Source organism: Sycon ciliatum, chromosome 3 (assembly GCF_964019385.1).
Source record: "Sycon ciliatum chromosome 3, ocSycCili1.1, whole genome shotgun sequence".
Taxonomy (NCBI): Eukaryota; Metazoa; Porifera; class Calcarea; order Leucosolenida; family Sycettidae; genus Sycon; species Sycon ciliatum.
Genome location: NC_088645.1, coordinates 3,643,135 through 3,668,998, shown reverse-complemented (window position 1 = coordinate 3,668,998; position 25,864 = coordinate 3,643,135). Strand labels below are relative to the sequence as shown.

Sequence of the window (25,864 nt, the reverse complement as noted above, 5' to 3'; positions counted from 1 at the left end):
TTCAAGTCTCGCATTTTCTCACCTCACTATCAAAAACCTCCAGTACGAGGATTTTTACTTTCACTAGAGTGGAGAGAACGACATCTTTCAGGCTGCTCCTGCCTGACAAAGTCGAAAGCGGGAATGCACAGGAAAAAGGATAAGAGTATCCGCACTCCTTTTTTGAGTCTTGGCATACGATAGGATCATCGAAATCCAACCTTTTTTTCTTTTCTTTTTTTACAAACGGGTACCCGTTTACTAACGGCACGTGGGATTAACGGGCGGGTACCCGGGTAACCGGTACACCCGTTTGACCCCTAGTACTATTATTATATTCCATAAATCTGGTTTAAAGATTTGGTAGACAATTGAAGTGGGTTATTTCAAGGCGGCCGCTGAAAGGTTATAAAGGCAGTGTGTATAGTGTGTAGTACCTGAGTCAAAACTGCATTGTTGTCCTCCATTGCTGCGCTCATCTCATGTTTCAACTCAAGTACACACTGTGTTGAATGTTGACGATTGGCATCAAGTTCACCTTTAGTTGCAACAGACTTCAGCTGCTCTGCATGCTGTGGTGAAAAGAAGCAATTCACATTATGGGCCACAATCAGCTAAAACACGTCTCACAGTGAAATTGTTTCGTAATCAGTATTCGCATGCAACGACGCAGATCCAAACAATTCAGTAGTCTCTGCCTTCTATCAAACGTTTTCTTTACCTTCTCTTCAGGATACTACAGGGAATGTTGTAAATTCGAAAAAAACATAACTATAAAAAGAGAAGAAACACATGAGAACGAGTTATGCAGCAACTATCAACGACTGCAACAAGATGATAAACGGTCAGAAAGTGCGATAATAGGGCACAAAACTGACAAGCTACTGAGACATTCAGCGACCCGAGACCTAGCTCTAACATTTCATTCCCCATAAGACTCTCGTCATCCGCTCATCTGATCCCAAGTGGTGGACCCCTGAGTGCACACAAGTGATGCGTATCAAGGACAGAGAATGGAGGAAATGGCGGCACGACCTCGGCAATGACGTCAAGAAGCAATCCTTCATCGACTCTGTTACCCGCGCTACCACCACACTTCAGCACTCCAGGCAGGAGAAGGAACGGCATCTTCGGGCCCGACTCACCTGCGGCTCGCTTTGCGACAAGGCATGGTGGTGCAACCTGAAAGGAGCATGCGGTCTTGGCCGAAACTCTGACACCCCCCTCCTCCTCGACAATGCCGGGAAGGAACACATTACAAGCAAGGAGAAGGCTGACTGCTTTGGTCACTTCTTTGCTGGCAAGTGCAGCCTGGGTGACAGGGACCTACATCGTGCCTCCCTTGGAACCCCAGGGCCTGCTCACCCACATCCCCCACTCACCCACGTCCACTTCCGCATCCAGAATGTTCACCGCCTCCTGCGCCGTCTCGACGCGTCGAAAGCCACGGGGCCGGACAGCATCTCCCCCCGTGTCCTGAAAGAATGCGCTTCGGTGCTCGCACCGGTCCTGACCAAGCTTTTCTCATTGTGCTTCCGGCATGGACACCAACCTCAGGCCTGGAAGCTTGCCAATGTTGTTCCTGTGCATAAACGCTCATCTCGCTCACAGCTCAAGAACTACCGCCCCGTATCCCTCCTTAGTGTGATATCCAAGGTAATGGAGACCATTATCAACATGCAAATTACGAACTACCTCGAGGGTAACTCACTGCTTGCAGCGAATCAGTTTGGCTTCAGACGGAATCTGGGTACAGCCGACGCTCTTACTGCACTACACCACTCCTGGGCATCCTCTATCGGACACGGGGGCGCAGCACGCGTACTTGCAGTTGACATCGCTGGAGCCTTTGACAAGGTCTCTCACGCAGGTGTCCTCTTCAAGCTACAGCAATGTGGCATCCAAGGAATCCTCCTTGCATGGCTGACATCGTACCTGTCTAACCGAAGCATACAGTGTGTTGTCGGTGGTGCAACCTCCCGTCCATACCCCATCAAGGCGGGAGTCCCACAAGGCAGCATCTTGGGGCCAACCATGTTTCTCATATACATTAACGACGTATCAACATGCCTTGCTGGGAACACGCAGCTGGAAGCCTATGCTGACGATACGACATTGTACACTCTTCTCCGTAACGACCTCCCCACTGCTGCTGCCTTGCTTCAGGACACCGTCAATCGTCTGTCAGACTGGGGCAAGGAATGGCGTGTAGCGTTTGAGCCGTCGAAATCCCAGGCGATGACAGTCACGCTGCAAAGAGCGCAGCTAGCCTTGCCCTCTCTCCTCTTTGGAGGCAACCCTGTGCCAGAGTCATCCACAATAAAGCTCTTGGGGGTGACTTTTGATCCGAAGCTGTCCTTCGCGGAGCACATGAGCGCAGTGTCTATACGTGTCAAACAGCGCTTGGGCCTCCTGCGGCGAGCTGCGCACTATCTCTCCCGAGAAGGCCGCCTCACGGTGTACAAGGGGTTTGTACGGCCCGTTTTGGAGTGTGCTCCGCTCGTCTGGATGGGAGCTGCTTCCTCCCATCTATCACGCCTAGATAGCATCCAACGCCGTGCATTGCGCATCATTGGTCCCGGGACGGAGCTCCAGAGCCTCAGCCTACGGCGATACGTTGCTGCATTAACATACGCTTACAAACTGCATTTCATCACCGGTCCGACTCAATTGCTAGCAGTCCTCCCACCAAGGCTTGAGCCCCGTGACGCCACTCGCACTCGAAACGATCTCCGCATGGCCGCCGGCCACAGTTACCAGCTACGAAATCCGCTACAGCGTCAAGCACCAGACACCATTCTCCGCAGCTTCCCACATTGTGCAATCCAGCTGTGGAATTCCCTGCCGCCAGCTATTCTAGACTCCGCCCCAACTCGCAAAAATCTTCAAAAGTTTAAGTGCAACGTCAACGAATACCTCCGCCGACAGGATTGGCGATGGTCCACGGACATTCTGCCTGTCGACCCACCTACATTCAAGTGCCCCGTCAATGACTCCCATTGCTACGAATGCGCTGCACACTAGTACTAGCTGTTGTTTGCCCTTGCTTTATTTTTATTTTTGCTGACCCTTACAGCTCTATCTTTTGTTTTTGGTGCGTGTTTCTGGCCGTGATGCCGAGACCTCAGGTCGGCAGAGCCATCAATGCCCCACCATCACTGCTGCACCTCGGTGCAGCCCCTTCTCAGTAGTTGTCACGTTTGTCCTTGTCTCAGTACCATTGTCTTCTGTATTATTTATGAGTTGGGTATGTGAACATAGTAAAAAAAATTTTTAAAAAAACACATCTCCAGTGCGCAAACCTACAGCCTTTCAACTTGGAATATTACTGAGCCACCCAAATTGGGTGGTGTGTTGCTTTGCTGCTTCGAATTGTAGTTAGACCGCATTGTCATGTTATTAACTGGTCTCGTCATCGTCCTGTAACAGTCGGCATTCTTTGTTGCCGCGGGACTTAGCTTGTGCACATTTTCGCTGTGCTCACCTTCCCCTCTTCGGTCCTACGTAACCATGAACCTTCAAATTTAAAGGCTGTTGATTTGCGCTCTGGTGATGTGTTAGAGCTAGGTCTTGGGTCGCTGAATGTCTCAGTAGCCTGTCAGTTTTGTGCCCTATTATCGCACTTCCTGACCGTTTATCATCTTGTTACAGTCGTGGAAAGTTGCTTCATAACTCGTTCTCATGTGTTTCTTCTCTTTTTTAACCACTATAATAAAAAAGAAAGAAAAAGTCAACACTTCAACACAGTAACCGGTGTTCACGAGGTGTTTGTCTCGCTGGAAACGGAGCGTCTCTGTAAGTTTGTATCCCTGGTGATGTTTGTGCCTGGTGAGCACTATAAAAGTGGTGCTCTTCAGGCAAAATCTTCCTCAGCCTACTCAAGCTCAACTGATGAGTGGTGAATTCCCCGAAGCGCTGTGTATTGAGCCGTGAGTGGTCCTTTCTTGCAGGTTTGCCGAGTCGAAGGCTCGATGGACTTTTCGTGTTCTCTGGATGGCAGTCGTGAGTCAGTCAAGTGTCAAGTCGTCGGCGGAATAGCGCGAGCTCCATTGTGGGAGCAAACCCATTCCTAAAAAAATCATCGCCAAAGTCACAACCATTATTTCGTACTGTTATGGCCAGCGCGGGCTAGCGACTAGCTGGTTGGCTGGTTTGGACGTGACAGCATTGTGAATGACTGAGCAATTCACATTATGGGCCACAATCAGCTAAAACATGTCTTACAGTGAAATTGTTCAAATTTTGTTTTCCTCCAGAAAACAGTTTTTGGAACCTTACTTGACCTCTTGAAGGTGGTACAGGGCTCCAAAGTAGTCTAAAAGTGACACAAGCACCGCTTTTAAAATATACACTTTGGAATAGAAAATGACAGTTTTCGCACAGTCTGACGCACAGACAGACTTAGAGGCTTTTGTGGAGTAGCACAATACAAAGGAACTGAAGTTGATGACGCAGACTTGAGCATGTCAACGACATCAGTTCCAAGTCACGGACCTACTTCTTACTGGAAAGGACTATGATCCTCTGGGCGGCGTTGCACTTGCATACTCTTTCGATTCTGGCAGTGACACCTTTGGTTGTCACGTGCACTTTCGAGAGTGTGTCAGACGACGACTGTTGAGAGCTGAACGGCACGTAACGTCGTAAGGTAGTCCGTCCTCTAATGTACTCGCCCACAACTTGTACCTCTTAGCCTACTGGGGACGACGGGGGCGATTTAGCTCCTTTGGCAACATCAACATCTCTGAGATCCCCAAACATTTCTCATCATTGCTCTGCAGACCCGCCGCCACGGACTTGCTGACACCTGACCAAACCTGCGCCATGCACAGCGATCGTCTGGCCCTGCAAGCTGCTCTAGTATTACCAGATATGGACATTGACTAATCTATGCAAGCGAGCTACTTGAACTATCAATTTGTTAGACCACCAAACAACTGTTTGAACAAAATTTGAGAAAATGGCCGCCGGCCAGCGCACATCCCGGTTCATGACCGAAGCGCAGCGTGAACACGCTCGACAATAACATGTTTTCATTCCGTCATTTTTCAACTTCTTTTACGAAAACCCAAAGACATGTTTAGCTGACCGCGGCCCATATGCATACACACGCATGCACACACGCACGCACGCATGCACACACGCACCCACCCACCCACCCACCCACCCACCTTGCTCGGACTGGCCAGACAAGTACAGACAAGACGGATGGGGAGCGCTGGTTGCAACCCAAGAGCTGATGGTGCCCTTCACCTGTGACTTCGCTGACTCCGACGATGAAGTCAGAGAAGTCGGCCTGGGGTGTAGATCGGCGGATTTCAACGGATAAGCTGACTGGAGGCGCACCGACAAGTAACTAGTTGCTTTATTTCTGTCTATGCTCAAAAATAGGCCCAGACGCCAGGCCTAGCTCATCGTCGAGCAAACTGGCTCGGGAACCATCGACGGAACGGAAAACACGAAACTGAAGACCACTTTACTGTCTTTAGCTCAAGACTACTCGCACTTGGAGGGAACTCCAGCCCCTGCAACTAGTGTAGACACATACTGAGCCTGTCAGTCCTGCATGCTGTATGTAAGAAAAGTAGTCGGCTGAAAAAACGGCTGCGGTGATTGCGTCGATGTTTCTCAGATCGCGCTTGTACTTTTACAAGTTCATCGATGTTTCAAGTGTGCAGTCATGTACATATCCGTGTGTAGTCATGTACATATCCGTGTGCAGTCATGTACATATCCGTGTACAGTCATGTACATATCCGTGTACAGTCATGTACATATCCGTGTACAGTCATGTACATATCCGTGTGCAGTCATGTACATATCCGTGTGCAGTCATGTACATATCCGTGTGCAGTCATGTACATATCCGTGTGCAGTCATGTACATATCCGTGTGCAGTCATGTACATATCCGTGTGCAGTCATGTACATATCCGTGTGTAGTCATGTACATATCCGTGTGTAGTCATGTACATATCCGTGTGCAGTCATGTACATATCCGTGTGCAGTCATGTACATATCCGTGTGCAGTCATGTACATATCCGTGTGCAGTCATGTACATATCCGTGTGTAGTCATGTACATATCCGTGTGCAGTCATGTACATATCCGTGTACAGTCATGTACATATCCGTGTGCAGTCATGTACATATCCGTGTGCAGTCATGTACATATCCGTGTGCAGTCATGTACATATCCGTGTGCAGTCATGTACATATCCGTGTGCAGTCATGTACATATCCGTGTGCAGTCATGTACATATCCGTGTGCAGTCATGTACATATCCGTGTGTAGTCATGTACATATCCGTGTGCAGTCATGTACATATCCGTGTGCAGTCATGTACATATCCGTGTACAGTCATGTACATATCCGTGTGCAGTCATGTACATATCCGTGTGCAGTCATGTACATATCCGTGTGCAGTCATGTACATATCCGTGTGTAGTCATGTACATATCCGTGTACAGTCATGTACATATCCGTGTGCAATCATGTACATATCCGTGTGCAGTCATGTACATATCCGTGTGCAGTCATGTACATATCCGTGTGCAGTCATGTACATATCCGTGTGCAGTGATGTACATATCCGTGTGCAGTCATGTACATATCCGTGTGCAGTCATGTACATATCCGTGTGCAGTCATGTACATATCCGTGTGCAGTCATGTACATATCCGTGTGCAGTCATGTACATATCCGTGTGCAGTGATGTACATATCCGTGTGCAGTCATGTACATATCCGTGTGCAGTCATGTACATATCCGTGTGCAGTCATGTACATATCCGTGTGCAGTGATGTACATATCCGTGTGCAGTCATGTACATATCCGTGTGCAGTCATGTACATATCCGTGTGCAGTCATGTACATATCCGTGTGCAGTCATGTACATATCCGTGTGCAGTCATGTACATATCCGTGTGCAGTCATGTACATATCCGTGTGCAGTCATGTACATATCCGTGTCGTACTTGCAACAGTTTCGATGAATGCATGCTTTAAAGAAACGCTTTGTTCGAGCCCCAAAAGAGGGGAAATCCCGTACCGAGCGTAAGTACCATTCTACTCGTTTAGCGGATAAAATTGAAATCATCGCTCGATCTATTTCTTATGGAGTAAGTAACGAGTAATCGACATAATCGTTTCAGCACTAGTGTACATACACCTCTGAAGTATACATACATACAGGTATGCAGAGATGGAGTATAAGCAAATCAAATCAACACACTTTCAACTAACCTGCATTGCATCCACATCATGCTGAACCTTCTCTACTTCCGTCTTCAGTTGATCAATGACCCCGGTTTGTTGTTCAGGTGTTGGTAAGTCCTGGTGAAGGAGCGCATGTTGCTTGTAGTGACGGGAAATCTAATACAATGCAACACAATAGCAAATGCAAGCTAGGAAGTAAGTAGGCAGTGGCGATAGAACAATGTTATAATATCTATAACTTATCATACACATACACACACACATACACACACACACACACACACACACACACACACACACACACACACATACACACACACACACACACACACACACACACATACACACACCCACACATGCACGCACGCACACACACACACACACACACACACACACACACACACACACACACACACACACACACACATACACACACACACACCCACACACACACACACACACACACACAGACACACACACACACACATACACATACACATACTACTACTACTACTACTACTACTACTACTACTACTACTACTACTACTACTACTACTACTAGCAGCATGACTGCCCAGATGGGCAAGTGTCACCCCTATGAAAAGGAGACCAGAAAACGGGAGTCGGATCACAAGCAGAACCGCGAATGTCTGGCTAGGTCCTGCTGCCGGCGGAAATTGCGTTTACAATGTGGGCAGCTGAGGGGCAGAGCTGCTCTCTCAGCAGCAGATGGTCTCGCACCACGATTGCAGTTGTGACGCTTGAACCCGGCCGCAGAACGGAAGCATCGCTGACATGTTGGGCAGTGCTGCTGGCAACAAGCTGAAAGTGGCACAGACAGACTGACTGTCACGCGTAGTCGCCAACAAGGCTGAATCGTCGGCGAACTGGCATTCCCCAAACTCGGTCGATGTTTTTCGCGTCCTGGGCTTGCCGAAAAAGTCGCCGTCAATCCAGTAGCGAACCTCCATGCCGACGCCAGGAACTGTCGACACTCTCCGGGACCAAACAGTGAAAACGGTCCACGGGAATAGATTGAAAAGCAAGGGGCCATAGAGCACCCCCGCCTCAAGCCGTTGATGATGTTGATGGGTTGAGTGTGTCCCTGGGATGTGCGGATTGTGGCATAGATGTGCGAAAGGACTTGATGACAGCGAGAAGGGTGTCCGGTACCCCAGCACAAGCAAGTACACGCCACATACACTCTCTTTCGTGTCATGCTCGAGAGATTTCTCCACAAGTCGGCGCACAGAGAAAATCATGTCCGAGCAGGACCGCCCACGCCTAAAACCACACTACGAGTCTGGCAACAGGGTCTCCGCCAGCCACTGGAGAAGTGTCTGTATGATGGCAGCCAACACCTTCCCCACAACATCGAAAATAGCAATGCTACGCCAATTGCCATACAGCTATAGGTCGCCTTTATTGGGGATGGGTACGAGAGTAGCATCAACCCACTGCTTCGGTACCTGTCCACACCTCCTCCCCCCTCCCCCCCCCCCCCCCGTTTCCAAACACACACACACATCGCTTCCCAACACTCTCCCCCCCTCCCCCGGACCCACACTCGCATCACTTCCCAGCTCTTCCCCCCCCCCCCCTACCTATCTCCAGCGCACACATTGCTTGCCAATACTTCCCCTACTACATAAAAACACACAACTCTTTCTAACACACCCCCCCCCCCCCATCCCCCCCCCCTCCCTGCTGGACCAACCCATGCATCCATTGCCAACTATCCCACTCGCCCCCCCCCCCCCCCCAACAGACATATCGCATGTACTTGTCAATTATCCCCCCCCCCCTCCCTGCCCCCCTCTCCCCAAACACAACTCTTGCCAACCCCCACGACCTCCTGGACCCACGCATCCATTACCAACACTCCACCCCCCCCCCCCCCCCCTCCGCCCATCCCCAACAGCAGATTACATGTACTGTCGTGGACATGGAAATTCAGTTGATTGACCGGGGCCGGTGCCCTCAGTGCGTACAGATTGACGTTGTATTCAGTTGATTGACCGGAGCCGGCGCCCTCAGTGCGTACAGAACGTCGTTGTATTCAGTTCATTGACCGGGGCTGGTGCGCTTAGCGCGTACAGAACGTCGTTGTGTGCTGTTGATTGACCGGGGCCGGCGCCCTCAGTGCGTACAGAACGTCGTTGTATTCAGTTGATTGACCGGGGCCGGCGCCCTCAGTGAGTACAGAACGTAGTTGTATTCAGTTGATTGACCGGGGCCCGTGCCCTCAGAGCGTACAGAACGTCGTTGTATTCACTTGATTGACCGGGGCCGGTGCCCTCAGTGCATACAGAACGTTGTTGTATTCAGTTCATTGACCGGGGCTGGTGCTCTCAGTGCGTACAGAACGTCGTTGTGTGCTGTTGACTGACCGGGGCCGGCGCCCTCAGTGCGTACAGAACGTCGTTGTATTCAGTTGATTGACCGAGGCCGGTGCCGTTAGTGCGTACAGAACGTTGTTGTACTCTGTTGATTGACCGGGGCCGGTGCCCTGAGTGCGTACAGAACGTCGTTGCATTCAGTTGTTTCAACGGGGCCGGTGTCCTCAGTGCGTACAGAACGTCGTTGCATTCAGTTGACTGAACGGGGCCGGTGGCCTCAAGGCGTACAGAACTTCGTTGTATTCAGCTGATTGACCGGGGCCGGTGCCCTCAGCGCATACAAAACGTCGTGGTATTCAGTTGATTGACCCGGGCCCGTGCCCTCAGCGCGTACAGAACGTCGTTGTATTCAGTTGATTGACCGGGGCTGGTGCCCTCAGCGCGTACAGAACGTCGTTGAATTCAGTTGATTGATCGGGGCCTGTGCCCTCAGCGCGTACAGAACGTCGTTGTATTCAGTTGATTGACCGGGGCCGGTGCCCTCAGTGCGTAAAGAACGTCGTTGCATTCAGTTGATTGACCGGGGCTGGTGCCCTCAGCGCGTACAAAACGTCGTTGTATTCAGTTGATTGACCGGGGCTGGTGCCCTCAGTGCGTACAGAACGTCGTTGTATTCAGATGATTGACCGGGGCCGGTGCCCTCAGTGCGTACAGAACGTCGTTGTATTCAGTTGATTGACCGGGGCCGGTGCCCTCAGTGCATTCAGAACGTCGTTGTATTCAGTTGATTGACCGGGGCCGGTGCCCTCAGTTCGTACAGAACGTCGTTGTATTCAGGTCATTAACCGGGGCTGGTGCGCTCAGTGCGTACAGAACGTCGTTGTGTGTTGTTGATTGACCGGGTCCGGCGCCCTCCGTGCGTACAGAACGTCGTTGCATTCAGTTGATTGACCGAGGCCGGTACCGTTAGTGCGTACAGAACGTCGTTGTATTCAGTTGATTGACCGGGGCCGGTGCCCGTAGTGCGTACAGAACGTCGTGGCATTCAGTGGATTCAACGGTGCCGGTGTCCTCAATGCGTACAGAACGTCGTTGCATTCAGTTGACTGAACGGGGCCGGTGGCCTCAGTGCGTACAGAACGTCAGTGTACTCAGCTGATTGACCGGGGCCGGTGCCCTCAGCGCGTACAGAACGTCGTTGTATTCAGTTGATTGACCGGGGCCGGTGCCCTCAGCGCGTACAGAACGTCGTTGTATTCAGTTGATTGACCGGGGCCTGTGCACTCAGCGCGTACAGAACGTGGTTGTATTCAGTTGATTGACCGAGGCCGGTGCCCTGAGTGCGTACAGAACGTCGTTGCATTCAGTTGACTGAACGGGGCCGGTGTTCTCAGTGCGTACAGAACGTCGTTGCATTCAGTTGACTGAACGGGGCCGGTGGCCTCAGGGCGTACAGAACGTCGTTGTACTCAGCTGATTGACCGGGGCCGGTGGCCTCAGTGCGTACAGAACGTCGTTGTATTCAGTTGATTGACCGGGGCCGGTGCCCTCAGCACAAACAGAACGTCGTTGTATTCAGTTTATTGACCGAGGCCGGTGCCCTGAGTGCGTACAGAACGTCGTTGCATTCAGTTGATTGAACGGGGCCGGTGGCCTCAGTGCGTACAGAACGTCGTTGTATTCAGCGGATTGACCGGGGCCAGTGCCCTCAACGCGTACAGAACGTCGTTGTATTCAGTTGATTGACCGGGGCCCGTGCCCTAAGCGGGTACAGAACGTCGTTGTATTCATTTGATTGACCGGGGCCGGTGCCCTCAGTGAGTACAGAACGTTGTTGTATTCAGTTGATTGTGCCGGGCCCGTGCCCTCAGTGCGAACAGAACGTCGTTGTAATCAGTTGATTGACCGGGGCCGGCGCCCTTAGCGCGTACAGAACGTCGTTGTATTCAATTGATTGACCGGGCCTGTGCCCTCAGCGCGTACTGAGCGTCGTTGTATTCAGTTTATTGACCGGGGCCGGTGCCGCCAGTGCGTAAAGAACGTCGTTGCATTCAGTTGATTGACCGGGGCCGGTGCCCTCAGCATGTACAGAACGTCGTTGTATTCAGTTGATTGACCGGGGCTGGTGCCCTCAGTGCGTACAAAACGTCGTTGTATTCAGTTGATTGACCGGGGCCGGTGCCCTCAGTGCGTACAGAACGTCGTTGTATTCAGTTGATTGACCGGGGCCGGTGCCCGTAGTGCGTACAGAACGTCGTGGCATTCAGTGGATTCAACGGTGCCGGTGTCCTCAATGCGTACAGAACGTCGTTGCATTCAGTTGACTGAACGGGGCCGGTGGCCTCAGTGCGTACAGAACGTCAGTGTACTCAGCTGATTGACCGGGGCCGGTGCCCTCAGCGCGTACAGAACGTCGTTGTATTCAGTTGATTGACCGGGGCCGGTGCCCTCAGCGCGTACAGAACGTCGTTGTATTCAGTTGATTGACCGGGGCCTGTGCACTCAGCGCGTACAGAACGTGGTTGTATTCAGTTGATTGACCGAGGCCGGTGCCCTGAGTGCGTACAGAACGTCGTTGCATTCAGTTGACTGAACGGGGCCGGTGTTCTCAGTGCGTACAGAACGTCGTTGCATTCAGTTGACTGAACGGGGCCGGTGGCCTCAGGGCGTACAGAACGTCGTTGTACTCAGCTGATTGACCGGGGCCGGTGGCCTCAGTGCGTACAGAACGTCGTTGTATTCAGTTGATTGACCGGGGCCGGTGCCCTCAGCACAAACAGAACGTCGTTGTATTCAGTTTATTGACCGAGGCCGGTGCCCTGAGTGCGTACAGAACGTCGTTGCATTCAGTTGATTGAACGGGGCCGGTGGCCTCAGTGCGTACAGAACGTCGTTGTATTCAGCGGATTGACCGGGGCCAGTGCCCTCAACGCGTACAGAACGTCGTTGTATTCAGTTGATTGACCGGGGCCCGTGCCCTAAGCGGGTACAGAACGTCGTTGTATTCATTTGATTGACCGGGGCCGGTGCCCTCAGTGAGTACAGAACGTTGTTGTATTCAGTTGATTGTGCCGGGCCCGTGCCCTCAGTGCGAACAGAACGTCGTTGTAATCAGTTGATTGACCGGGGCCGGCGCCCTTAGCGCGTACAGAACGTCGTTGTATTCAATTGATTGACCGGGCCTGTGCCCTCAGCGCGTACTGAGCGTCGTTGTATTCAGTTTATTGACCGGGGCCGGTGCCGCCAGTGCGTAAAGAACGTCGTTGCATTCAGTTGATTGACCGGGGCCGGTGCCCTCAGCATGTACAGAACGTCGTTGTATTCAGTTGATTGACCGGGGCTGGTGCCCTCAGTGCGTACAAAACGTCGTTGTATTCAGTTGATTGACCGGGGCCGGTGCCCTCAGTGCGTACAGAACGTCATTGTTTTCAGTTCATTGACCGGGGCTGGTGCGCTCAGTGCGTACAGAACGTCGTTGTTTGCTGTTGATTGACCGGGGCCGGTGCCCTGAGTGCGTACAGAACGTCGTTGCATTCAGTTGATTCAACGGGGCCGGTGTTCTCAGTATGTACAGAACGTCGTTGCATTCAGTTGACTGAACGGGGCCGGTGGCCTCAGGGCGTACAGAACGTCGTGGTATTCAGCTGATTGACCGGGGCCGGTGCTCTCAGCGCGTACAGAACGTCGTTGTATTCAGTTGATTGTGCCGGGCCAGTGCCCTCAGCGCGTACAGAACGTCGTTGTATTCAGTTGATTGACCGAGGCCTGTGCCCTCTGCGCGTACAGAACGTCGTTGTATTTGTTACATGCAACCCAGGCACTACACAAGACCAAGACAAACTTGTCAGATAGGGAAAAACTCAAGACTTGTATATCACTCGTTCAGAGCAAGACAAGACAACAAAACAACAGGCATGCGCATATGCATGCAGGAAACGTAAGTAATAAGATAACAACTTATGACGCGTTTGTACAACGCTTGCTCAGATATCACATCCCTCCACCATCAGATGGAAACGACCAGAATAACAGAAATACATAGACTGTGTCGTGACAGCAAATAATCTGATAAGACGAACTACAGATCAAGGCGGACAGGAGCCTTTACAGAACGAGAAGAACTGCGCATAGACACGACAGGACTAGAACCACTAGACTGGTTAGGAGTAGATTCAGGAACAGATAAATCAGCATTCTCACGGATCTCATTATGTACAATTGAGCCAGGCAGTGACATAGACTCATTCGGCGGAACACTAGGTAGAGCAGTTGAAGACGGTAGAGCTGTGGTAGAAGGTAAAGCTCTGGAATATGGAAGCTGTGGTGCTGACGTAGCAGTTGAAGCATCTTGCACCGACTCAGCAGGAAGGCGTTTCTTCAGGTGGTCAGAGTGACGCTTCCAGACTCTGTTATCAACAAGACGAACCGTGAATGTTAGAGGACCAAGCTGTTCTTCCACGGTGCCAGCTATCCACTTCGGTGAGGAGTTGAAATTCATTGCCCAGACGGCATCACCACAATAGAACTGGTATGCATTTGCACCACCACGATCATGGACAGTGCACTGTTTGTCCAAGACTTTCTTGCCGCTGTCCGGGAACACGAGATCCAGACGTGAGCGGGGACGATGTTCCTTCCAAAGTAGCTCAAACGGAGAACGACCTGTTGTTGACTGCGGCGTCATTCTGTATTGGAACAGGAACCTGGCAAGGCGGGTTTCCAAATCAGGGCCAGACATCTTGGCCAAGCCAGACTTCACCGTCTGTACTGCGCGCTCGGCTAAGCCATTACTAGACGGATGATATGGTGAAACGAGAGTGTGACGTATGCCATTAGATGAGCAAAACTCACGAAATTCACTACTTGCAAAAGCAGGGCCATTGTCAGAAACAATATTATAAGGTAAGCCAAGCAGAGCAAAGGTCTGCTCCAGCTTGCGAATTGCGACAGCTGCAGATGAGCCAGAGCAAACATGTGCTTCAATAAATTTACTATGACTATCGACAATAATGAAGAGCATCTTACCAGCGATGGGTCCAGCAAAGTCGACATGGACACGTAACCAAGGCTTACCAGGCCATTCCCATGGGTGGACTTGCTGGCGATGCGGCGACTTGGTGACGGTCTGGCACTGCGTGCAACCACGGACGGTCTGTTCGATTTCTGCATCGAGAGACGGCCACCAGACATAGCTGCGTGCCAGGGCTTTCATTCTAGCGATACCGGGATGACCGGCGTGCAACTCGTCCAGCAATGGTGCACGACCCGGTGAAGGAATAACTACCCTGGAACCAATTAGGATACAGTTATTCAAGACAGACAGCTCACTACGACGACGGGAATATGGCTCTAATCCCTCTGGAATGTCTTGGGGCCAGCCCTCAGACACGAACTTGTATACTAATGCCAGGGACGGATCTTTGCTCGTCCAGCGAGCAACCGATGCAGACGTAACCGGTGTAGTGTTCAAGACGGATAGCGATAGTACAGCCTCGGCTGGCTGCGGCGGTTCCGGTACCAGCGCCGGATTGGGGAGGCGACTCAACCCATCAGCGCAACCGTTCTGTTTCCCAGGCTTGTACTCCAGAACAAATTCATAATTGGCTAGTTTGAGTGCCCATCGCTGAATACGACCACTAGACTGAACAGGAATGGGTCTAGCAGGATCAAACAATCCCAGCAGTGGCTTATGATCTGTTTGTAGTGTAAAGTTGCGACCGAAGATGTACTTGTGGAACTTGGAGACGCCAAATACCATTGCCAAGGCCTCACGGTCAAGCTGCGAGTAATTCTTCTCACAAGACGACAGCGTTCTAGATGCAAAGGCTACTGGCCGATCAGACCCATCTGGCAGAACATGCGACAGAACTGCGCCAACACCATACGGGGAAGCGTCACAGGACACGACAATAGGTAAACTAGGATCATAATGAATACGTATCGGCTCAGAAAGCAGCAGAGACTTGCCTGTATCAAACGCTTTCTGGTGACTATCAGACCAACACCACGACTTTGATGATAACAATTCATACAATGGAGCTAACACTGAGCTTAGGTTCTCGATGAACTTGTGGTAATAGTTTATGAGTCCCAGAAAGCTTCTCAGTTCAGGGACATTCTTGGGCTGTGAGGCCTTCACAAGGTCATCCACTTTCTCAGCCGATGGCCTAATGCCGACTGAATCAATAACATGGCCCAGGAACTCAATAGACTGCTGAGCAACGAGACACTTCTCACGATTCAACCTGAGACCCGCGGACGCTAGACGATCCAGGACCAGCCTCAGATTCTCATCATGCTCCGCACGAGTCTTTCCAGAAACAACAATGTCGTCGAGATACACTACGACAAAGGACAGACCTGCTAACAATTGTTCCATCGTGCGCTGAAATATTGCCGGGGCCGCCGACACGCCAAAGGGTAGGCGGTTGTAGACGAACAATCCTTTGGAGGTGTTGATTGTCGTCAGCAGCTTAGACTCGTCGTCGAGCAACAGTTGTTGATAAGCATGTTTCAGGTCAAGCTTGGAGAAGAATGCGCCTTGCGATAACTTCTGATACAAGTCGTCGATGTTGGGCAAGGGGTACTTGTCTACTCTTGCCGACTGGTTGATAGTACATTTATAATCGCCACAGATTCGTATGCTACCGTTCCGCTTGAGAACGGGTACGATTGGAGCTGCCCACTCCGAATACTGGACAGGACTAATGATGCCAGCTTCCTCCAGTCGACTCAGCTCTTTTTCCACTGCTGCTTGTAACGCATAAGGAACAGAGCGTGCCTTCAGGAACCGGGGTCTGGCGCTGTCTGCCACGGACAATTTGACTTTTCCATGTTTCCAGGTGCCCATGCTACGTTGGAAGAGCTGCGGGAACTCTGACAATATCGAGTGCTCGCGTGACACGTTGAACACGAAGTTCCAATTCAACCTCAGCAGTTGCAACGCGTCTCGACCCAGGAGATTTGGTCCGTTTTCTTGGACAACGACGATCGACAATTCTGCTGATTTACGAGAAGCATGGGTCGCAGAAGCACTAAAGCGACCGACGACATTCAGAATTCCGCCGGAGTAAGTACGCAGCTTCGGCAGATCACTTGTGTCGAGCGACAAATTGACCTTGGATGCCAGCCGATGAAATTCGTTTTCAGACATCACCGTCACGGCTGCACCCGTGTCGATTTCAAACACGACTGGCTGTTTACATAACTGGAGGGTACAACAGTACCTGTCCACGCGGTCCTTGTCACTCTGCGTGCGGTACAACGAATAGTACTCGTCCAGGCCGCTGCTGTACGGACTTGCAGTTGTAGGACCGGATGCAACACTCGCACCAGTACCAGCACTTGCACTATGACTTGGAGCAGGAGCAGGGTTGACTGGCGACGTTCCATGTACTTCTTGAGACTGGCCAACCATGTGTACACTGCCACCAGTGCTGGACTGCTGTGAACGGCAAACTTTGGCGAAGTGGTTTGGCTTCCTACACTTCCGGCACGACTTGCCCCAAGCTGGGCATGACTCGCGCTTCTCGTGCCACTGGTCTCCACATCCACTGCATTTACGTGACTGGCCACGCGATGACTGCACAAATCCACCCCGTCCCGCTTGCCTGTGACTCTGGTCTCGGTGGTGCACGGCATTGACAAGCATACTACTACTCCCGGTATAACCGGTACCAGACGAAGTAGAAGTGGTTGAGGACATTCCTTCCGACTGGAACTGGGCGTCCTCCCAAATTCTGCACATTTCCAACGCTCGTGGCAGAGTCAGGGCTGGTTCTGACAGGAGCTTCTTCTTCAGCTCACTGCTGTCGACTGTGGCTACGATCTGGTCACGTATAGCTTCCGCAGTTTGTCCTTCATTCTCGAAAGAACAAAGCCGAGCTTGCTGCCGAAGCTTGGTGCAGTACTGCACTGTGGACTCTCCCTGCCGGCGAGTGAGTTGACGGAAGACGTGCCTCTCATACGTAGGGTTTGCAGGAGCACCGAAATGAGCTTGCAAGGTACGCTTGCACTTGAGGAACTCATTGTCATTCTGTGTTCTCTGATCTGGTGGAAGGCTGTCATCTGGGTCGGATAGGTCCTCGAATAAATCCTGAACTTCTAGACCCGCGAAGTGCAAGAGCAGTGCTTTTGAACGCTTCTTGTTCGTAATGTCCTTTCCCGTCAAATAATAGTCAAAGGCTCGAACCAATTTTGTCCACCTCAGAGCCACTTGAGATGGGGGTCCGGACGTGTCGAATGGTGGAAGACGGTCACGATCTCCCTCCATCGCGCAGGACGTTGTCTTCGTCGCCAAATTGTTACATGCAACCCAGGCACTACACAAGACCAAGACAAACTTGTCAGATAGGGAAAAACTCAAGACTTGTATATCACTCGTTCAGAGCAAGACAAGACAACAAAACAACAGGCATGCGCATATGCATGCAGGAAACGTAAGTAATAAGATAACAACTTATGACGCGTTTGTACAACGCTTGCTCAGATATCACAGTATTCAGTTGATTGACCGGGGCCGGTGCTCTCAGTTAGTGCAGAACGTCGTTGTATTCAGTTTATTGACCGGGGCCGGTGCCCTCAGTGCGTACAGAACGTCGTTGTTTTCAGTTGATTGACCGGGGCGGGTACCCTCCGTGAGTACAGAACGTCGTTGTATTCAGCTGATTGACCGGGGACGGTGCCCTCAGTGCGTAAAGAACGTCGTTGCATTCAGTTGATTGACCGGGGCCGGTGCCCTCAGCGCGTACAGAACGTCGTTGTATTCAGTTGATTGACCGGGGCCCGTGCCCTTAGCGCGTACAGAAAGTCGTTGCATTCAGTTGATTGACCGGGGCCGGTGCCCTCAGCGTGTACAGAACATCGTTGTATTCAGTTGATTGACCGGGGCTGGTGCCCTCAGTGCGTACAGAACGTCGTTGTTTTCAGTTGATTGACCGGGGCGGGTACCCTCCGTGCGTACAGAACGTCGTTGTATTCAGCTGATTGACCGGGGACGGTGCCCTCAGTGCGTAAAGAACGTCGTTGCATTCAGTTGATTGACCGGGGCCCGTGTCCTCAGCGCGTACAGAACGTCGTTGCATTCAGTTGATTGACCGGGGCCCGTGCCCTAAGCGGGTACAGAACGTCGTTGTATTCATTTGATTGACCGGGGCCGGTGCCCTCAGTGCGTACAGAACGTCGTTGTTTTCAGTTGATTGACCTGTGCCGGCGCCCTCAGTGAGTACAGAACGTTGTTGTATTCAGTTGATTGTGCCGGGCCCGTGCCCTCAGTGCGAACAGAACGTCGTTGTATTCAGTTGATTGACCGGGGCCGGCGCCCTTAGCGCGTACAGAACGTCGTTGTATTCAATTGATTGACCGGGCCTGTGCCCTCAGCGCGTACTGAACGTCGTTGTATTCAGTTTATTGACCGGGGCCGGTGCCGCCAGTGCATAAAGAACGTCGTTGCATTCAGTTGATTGACCGGGGCCGGTGCCCTCAGCGTGTACAGAACGTCGTTGTATTCAGTTGATTGACCGGGGCTGGTGCCCTCAGTGCGTACAAAACGTCGTTGTATTCAGTTGATTGACCGGGGCCGGTGCCCTCAGTGCGTACAGAACGTCGTTGTTTTCAGTTCATTGACCGGGGCTGGTGCGCTCAGTGCGTACAGAACGTCGTTGTTTGCTGTTGATTTACCGGGGCCGGTGCCCTGAGTGCGTACAGAACGTCGTTGCATTCAGTTGATTCAACGGGGCCGGTGTTCTCAGTACGTACAGAACGTCGTTGCATTCAGTTGACTGAACGGGGCCGGTGGCCTCAGGGCGTACAGAACGTCGTGGCATTCAGCTGATTGACCGGGGCCGGTGCCCTCAGCGCGTACAGAACGTCGTTGTATTCAGTTGATTGTGCCGGGCCAGTGCCCTCAGCGCGTACAGAACGTCGTTGTATTCAGTTGATTGACCGGGGACGGTGCCCTCAGTGCGTAAAGAACGTCGTTGCATTCAGTTGATTGACCGGGGCCGGTGCCCTCAGCGCGTACAGAACGTCGTTGTATTCAGTTGATTGACCAAGGCCCGTGCCCTTAGCGCGTACAGAACGTCGTTGCATTCAGTTGATTGACCGGGGCCGGTGCCCTCAGCGTGTACAGAACGTCGTTGTATTCAGTTGATTGACCGGGGCTGGTGCCCTCAGTGCGTACAGAACGTCGTTGTTTTCAGTTGATTGACCGGGGCGGGTACCCTCCGTGCGTACAGAACGTCGTTGTATTCAGCTGATTGACCGGGGACGGTGCCCTCAGTGCGTAAAGAACGTCGTTGCATTCAGTTGATTGACCGGGGCCGGTGCCCTCAGCGCGTACAGAACGTCGTTGTATTCAGTTGATTGACCGGGGCCCGTGCCCTCAGCGCGTACAGAACGTCGTTGCATTCAGTTGATTGACCGGGGCCGGTGCCCTCAGCGTGTACAGAACGTCGTTGTATTCAGTTGATTGACCGGGGCTGGTGCCCTCAGTGCGTACAAAACGTCGTTGTATTCAGTTGATTGACCGGGGCCGGTGCCCTCAGTGCGTACAGAACGTCCTTGTATTCAGTTGATTGACCGGGGCCGGCGCAAACAGTGCGTACAGAACGTCGTTGTATTCGGTTGATTGACCGGGGCCGGTGCCCTCATTGCGTACAGAACGTTGTTGTATTCAGTTGATTGACCGAGGCCGGTGCCGTTAGTGCGTACAGAACGTCGTTGTATTCAGTTGATTGGCCGGGGCCGGTGCCCTCAGTGCGTACAGAACGTCGTTGCATTCAGTTGATTCAACGGGGCCGGTGTCCTCAGTGCGTACAGAACGTCGTTGTATTCAGTTGATTGACCGGGGCCGGTGTCCTCAGTGCGTACAGAACGTCGTTGTATTCAGTTGATTGACCGGGGCCGGTGCCCTCAGTGCGTACAGAACGTCGTTGTATTCAGTTGAGTGACCGGGGCCCGTGCCCTCAGTGCGTACAGAACGTCGTTGTATTCAGTTGATTGACCGGGGCCGGTGGCCTCAGTGCGTACAGAACGTCGTTGTATTCAGTTGATTGACCGTGGCCGGTGCCCTCAGTGCATACAGAACGTCGTTGTTTTCAGTTCATTGACCGGGGCTGGTGCGCTCAGTGTGTACAGAACGTCGTTGTGTGCTGTTGATTGACCGGGGCCGGTGCCCTCAGCGCGTACAGAACATCGTTGTATTCAGTTGAGTGACCGGGGCCCGTGCCCTCAGTGCGTACAGAACGTCGTTGTATTCAGTTGATTGACCGGGGCCGGTGCCCTCAGCGTGTACAGAACGTCGTTGTATTTAGTTGATTGACGGAGGCCGGTGCCCTCAGTGCGAACAGAACGTCGTTGTATTCAGTTGATTGACCGGGGCCGGTGCCCTCAGTGCGAAAAGAACGTCGTTGTAATCAGTTGATTGACTGGGGCCGGTGCCCTCGGCGCGTACAGAACGTCGTTGCTTTCAGTTCATTGACCGGGGCAGGTGCCCTCAGCGCGTACAGAACGTCGTATTCAGTTGATTGACCGGGGCCGGTGCCCTCTGTGCGTACAGAACGTCATTGTATTCAGTTGATTGACCGGGGCCGGTGCCCTCAGCGCGTACAGAACGTCGTTGTATTCAGTTGATTGACCGGGGCCGGTGCCCTCAGTGTGTACAGAACGTCGTGGTATTCAGTTCATTGACCGGGGCCGGTGCCCTCAGCGCATACAGAACGTCGTTGTATTCAGTTGATTGACCGGGGCGGGTGCCCTCAGTGCGTACAGAACGTCGTTGTATTCAGTTGATTGACCTGGGCAGGTGCCCTCAGTGCGTACAGAACGTCGTTGTATTCAGTTGATTGACCGGTGCCGGTGCCCTCAGTGCGTACAGAACGTCGTTGTATTCAGTTGATTAACCGAGGCCCGTGCCGTTAGTGCATACAGAACGTCGATGTATTCAGTTGATTGACCGGGGCCGGTGCCGTTAGTGCGTACAGAACGTCGTTGCATTCAGTTGATTGACCGGGTCCGGTGCCCTTAGTGCGTACAGAACGTCGTTGCATTCAGTTGATTGAACGGGGCCGGTGGCCTCAGTGCGTACAGAACGTCGTTGTATTCAGCGGATTGACCGGAGCCGGTGCCCTCGGCGCGTACAGAACGTCGTTGTATTCAGTTGATTGACCGGGGCCCGTGCCCTCAGCGCGTACAGAACGTCGTTGTATTCAGTTGATTGACCGGGGCCGGTGCCCTCAGTGCGTACAGAACGTCGTTGTATTCAGTTTGTTACGAATTTGTATTACGACTATGATTTACGCATGTCGTTGTATTTGGTTCTTGTCTTGTGGAGTCCAGTGTCTGATGTCATATATGGTCTAGGTGTACGCGCGAGTATGGTGTGATGTGTGACGTTTATGGTATGTGGTGCATGCAAGAGTACGCGCTTTCAGAGTGTGAGGATGTGCTTCCGTCTGTGTGAGAGTGACTGTCAAGTAAATGCTGTACATGCGCAGTGCTAGTTGGGTCTGGGAATGAGAGTCATGTGTGATTTGTCCGTGGTCTGGTTGTCTTGGCCTTGGCCATGTGTTCTGTACGTATCAGTCCCTGATTGGTCGTTTCGATGTGTTCGCCCTTTTCTCTGTGTTTATAACTGTTGGTTGTTTATTATTTCTTTCTCTTTTCTCCCCCGTTCTCCCGCCCACCAGTTAGTTATTTATTCGAAGAGATCTTATTCAAGAAACTGTGTCGTCCTCTTGCCCGCGTGCATGAGTCGGAGAGTGGTTGTGTGGCGGGGAGCGGGGGGGGGGGGGGGGGGGGGAAATTCCACAACAAGTCGATTGACCGGGACTGGTGCCCTCAGTACGTACAGAACGTCGTTGTATTCAGTGGATTGACCAGGGCCGGTGCCCTTAATATGTACAAATTGACGTTGTATACAGTTGATTTACCGCGGCCGGTGCCCTCAGTGCGTACAGAACGTCGTTGTATTCAGTTGATTGACCGCGGCCGGTGCCCTCAGTGCGTACAGAACGTCGTTGTATTCAGTTGATTGACCGGGGCCGGTGCCCTCAGTGCGTAAAGAACGTCGTTGCATTCAGTTGATTGACCGGGGCCGGTGCCCTCAGCGTGTACAGAACGTCGTTGTATTCAGTTGATTGACCGGGGCCCGTGCTCTCAGTGCGTACAGAACGTCGTTGTATTCAGTTGATTGACCGGGGCCGGTGCCCTCAGCGCATACAGAACGTCGTTGTATTCAGTTGATTGACCGGGGCGGGTGCCCTCAGTGCGTACAGAACGTCGTTGTATTCAGTTGCTTGACCGAGGCCGGTGCCGTTAGTGCATACAGAACGTCGATGTATTCAGTTGATTGACCGGGGCCGGTGCCCTGAGTGCGTACAGAACGTCGTTGCATTCAGTTGATTGAACGGGGCCGGTGTCCTCAGTGCGTACAGAACGTCGTTGCATTCAGTTGATTGAACGGGGCCGGTGGCCTCAGTGCGTACAGAACGTCGTTGTATTCAGCGGATTGACCGGAGCCGGTGCCCTCAGCGCGTACAGAACGTCGTTGTATTCAGTTGATTGACCGGGGCGGGTACCCTCAGTGCGTACAGAACGTCGTTGTATTCAGTTGATTGACCGGGGCCGGTGCCCTCAGTACGTACAGAACGTCGTTTTATTCAGTTGATTGACCGGGGCCGGCGCCCTCAGTGCGTACAGAACGTCGTTGTATTCAGTTGATTGACCGCGGCCGGTGCCCTCCGTGCGTACAGAACGTCGTTGTATTCAGTTGATTGACAGCCGCCGGTGACCTCAGGGCGTACAGAACGTCGTTGTATTCAGTTGATTGACCGGGGCCGGTACCCTCAGTGCGTACAGAACGTCGTTGTATTCAGTTGATTGACCAGGGCCGGTGCCCTCAGTGTGTACAGAACGTCGTTGTATTCAATTGATTGACCGGGGCCGGTGCCCACAGTGCGTACAGAACGTCATTGTATTTAGTTTATTGACCGGTTCTGGTGCCCTCAGTGCGTACAGAACGTCGTTGTGTGCTGTTGATTGACCGTGACCGGTGCCCTCAGTGCGTACAGAACGTCGTTGTATTCAGTTGATTGACCTGGCCGGCGCCCTCAGCGGGTACAGAACGTCGTTGTATTCAGTTGATTGACCTGGCCGGCGCCCTCAGCGGGTACAGAACGTCGTTGTATTCAGTTGATTGACCGGGGCCGGTGCCCTCAGTGCATACAGAACGTCGTTGTATTCAGTTGATTGACCGGGGCGGGTGCCCTCAGTGCGTACAGAACGTCGTTGTATTCAGTTGATTGCCCGGGGACGGTGCCCTCATTGCGTAAAGAACGTCGTTGCATTCAGTTGATTGACCGGGGCCGGTGCCCTCAGTGCGTACAGAACGTCGTTGTATTCAGTTGATTGACTGGGGCCGGTGCCCTAAGTGCGTACAGAACGTCGTTGTATTCAGTTGATTGACCGGGGCGGGTACCCTCAGTGCGTACAGAACGTCGTTGTATTCAGCTGATTGACCGGGGACGGTGCCCTCAGTGCGTAAAGAACCTCGTTGCATTCAGTTGATTGACCTGGGGCCGGTGCCCTCAGTGCGTACAGAACGTCGTTGTATTCAGTTGATTGACCGGGGCCGGTGCCCTGAGCGCGTACGGAATGTCGTTGCATTCAGTTGATTGACCGGGGCCGGTGCCCTTAGTGCGTACAGAACGTCGTTGTATTCCGTTGATTGACCGGGGCCGGTGCCCTCAGTGCGTACAGAACGTCGTTGTATTCAGTTGATTGACCGGGGCGGGTGCCCTCAGTGCGTACAGAACGTCGTTGTATTCAGCTGATTGACCGGGGACGGTGCCCTCAGTGCGTAAAGAACGTCGTTGCATTCAGTTGATTGACCGGGGCCCGTGTCCTCAGCGCGTACAGAACGTCGTTGCATTCAGTTGATTGACCGGGGCCCGTGCCCTAAGCGGGTACAGAACGTCGTTGTATTCATTTGATTGACCGGGGCCGGTGCCCTCAGTGCGTACAGAACGTCGTTGTTTTCAGTTGATTGACCTGTGCCGGCGCCCTCAGTGAGTACAGAACGTTGTTGTATTCAGTTGATTGTGCCGGGCCCGTGCCCTCAGTGCGAACAGAACGTCGTTGTATTCAGTTGATTGACCGGGGCCGGCGCCCTTAGCGCGTACAGAACGTCGTTGTATTCAATTGATTGACCGGGCCTGTGCCCTCAGCGCGTACTGAACGTCGTTGTATTCAGTTTATTGACCGGGGCCGGTGCCGCCAGTGCATAAAGAACGTCGTTGCATTCAGTTGATTGACCGGGGCCGGTGCCCTCAGCGTGTACAGAACGTCGTTGTATTCAGTTGATTGACCGGGGCTGGTGCCCTCAGTGCGTACAAAACGTCGTTGTATTCAGTTGATTGACCGGGGCCGGTGCCCTCAGTGCGTACAGAACGTCGTTGTTTTCAGTTCATTGACCGGGGCTGGTGCGCTCAGTGCGTACAGAACGTCGTTGTTTGCTGTTGATTTACCGGGGCCGGTGCCCTGAGTGCGTACAGAACGTCGTTGCATTCAGTTGATTCAACGGGGCCGGTGTTCTCAGTACGTACAGAACGTCGTTGCATTCAGTTGACTGAACGGGGCCGGTGGCCTCAGGGCGTACAGAACGTCGTGGCATTCAGCTGATTGACCGGGGCCGGTGCCCTCAGCGCGTACAGAACGTCGTTGTATTCAGTTGATTGTGCCGGGCCAGTGCCCTCAGCGCGTACAGAACGTCGTTGTATTCAGTTGATTGACCGGGGACGGTGCCCTCAGTGCGTAAAGAACGTCGTTGCATTCAGTTGATTGACCGGGGCCGGTGCCCTCAGCGCGTACAGAACGTCGTTGTATTCAGTTGATTGACCAAGGCCCGTGCCCTTAGCGCGTACAGAACGTCGTTGCATTCAGTTGATTGACCGGGGCCGGTGCCCTCAGCGTGTACAGAACGTCGTTGTATTCAGTTGATTGACCGGGGCTGGTGCCCTCAGTGCGTACAGAACGTCGTTGTTTTCAGTTGATTGACCGGGGCGGGTACCCTCCGTGCGTACAGAACGTCGTTGTATTCAGCTGATTGACCGGGGACGGTGCCCTCAGTGCGTAAAGAACGTCGTTGCATTCAGTTGATTGACCGGGGCCGGTGCCCTCAGCGCGTACAGAACGTCGTTGTATTCAGTTGATTGACCGGGGCCCGTGCCCTCAGCGCGTACAGAACGTCGTTGCATTCAGTTGATTGACCGGGGCCGGTGCCCTCAGCGTGTACAGAACGTCGTTGTATTCAGTTGATTGACCGGGGCTGG

The 25,864-nt window shown here is 52.5% G+C and overlaps 1 protein-coding gene across 1 annotated transcript in view; it reads right to left on the bottom strand.

Moving 5' to 3' along the window:
• Nucleotides 1-25,864, bottom strand: part of LOC135811232 (uncharacterized) — a 362,326-nt gene that overhangs the window by 255,228 nt on the left and 81,234 nt on the right. Inside the window, exons 5-6 of the mRNA XM_065324432.1 lie at nucleotides 7,225-7,353; nucleotides 417-551 (exon numbers count right to left, since the gene is read on the bottom strand). Of these exons, the coding sequence (XP_065180504.1) occupies nucleotides 417-551; nucleotides 7,225-7,353 (264 nt within the window). The remainder of the gene's footprint in view (nucleotides 1-416; nucleotides 552-7,224; nucleotides 7,354-25,864) is intronic.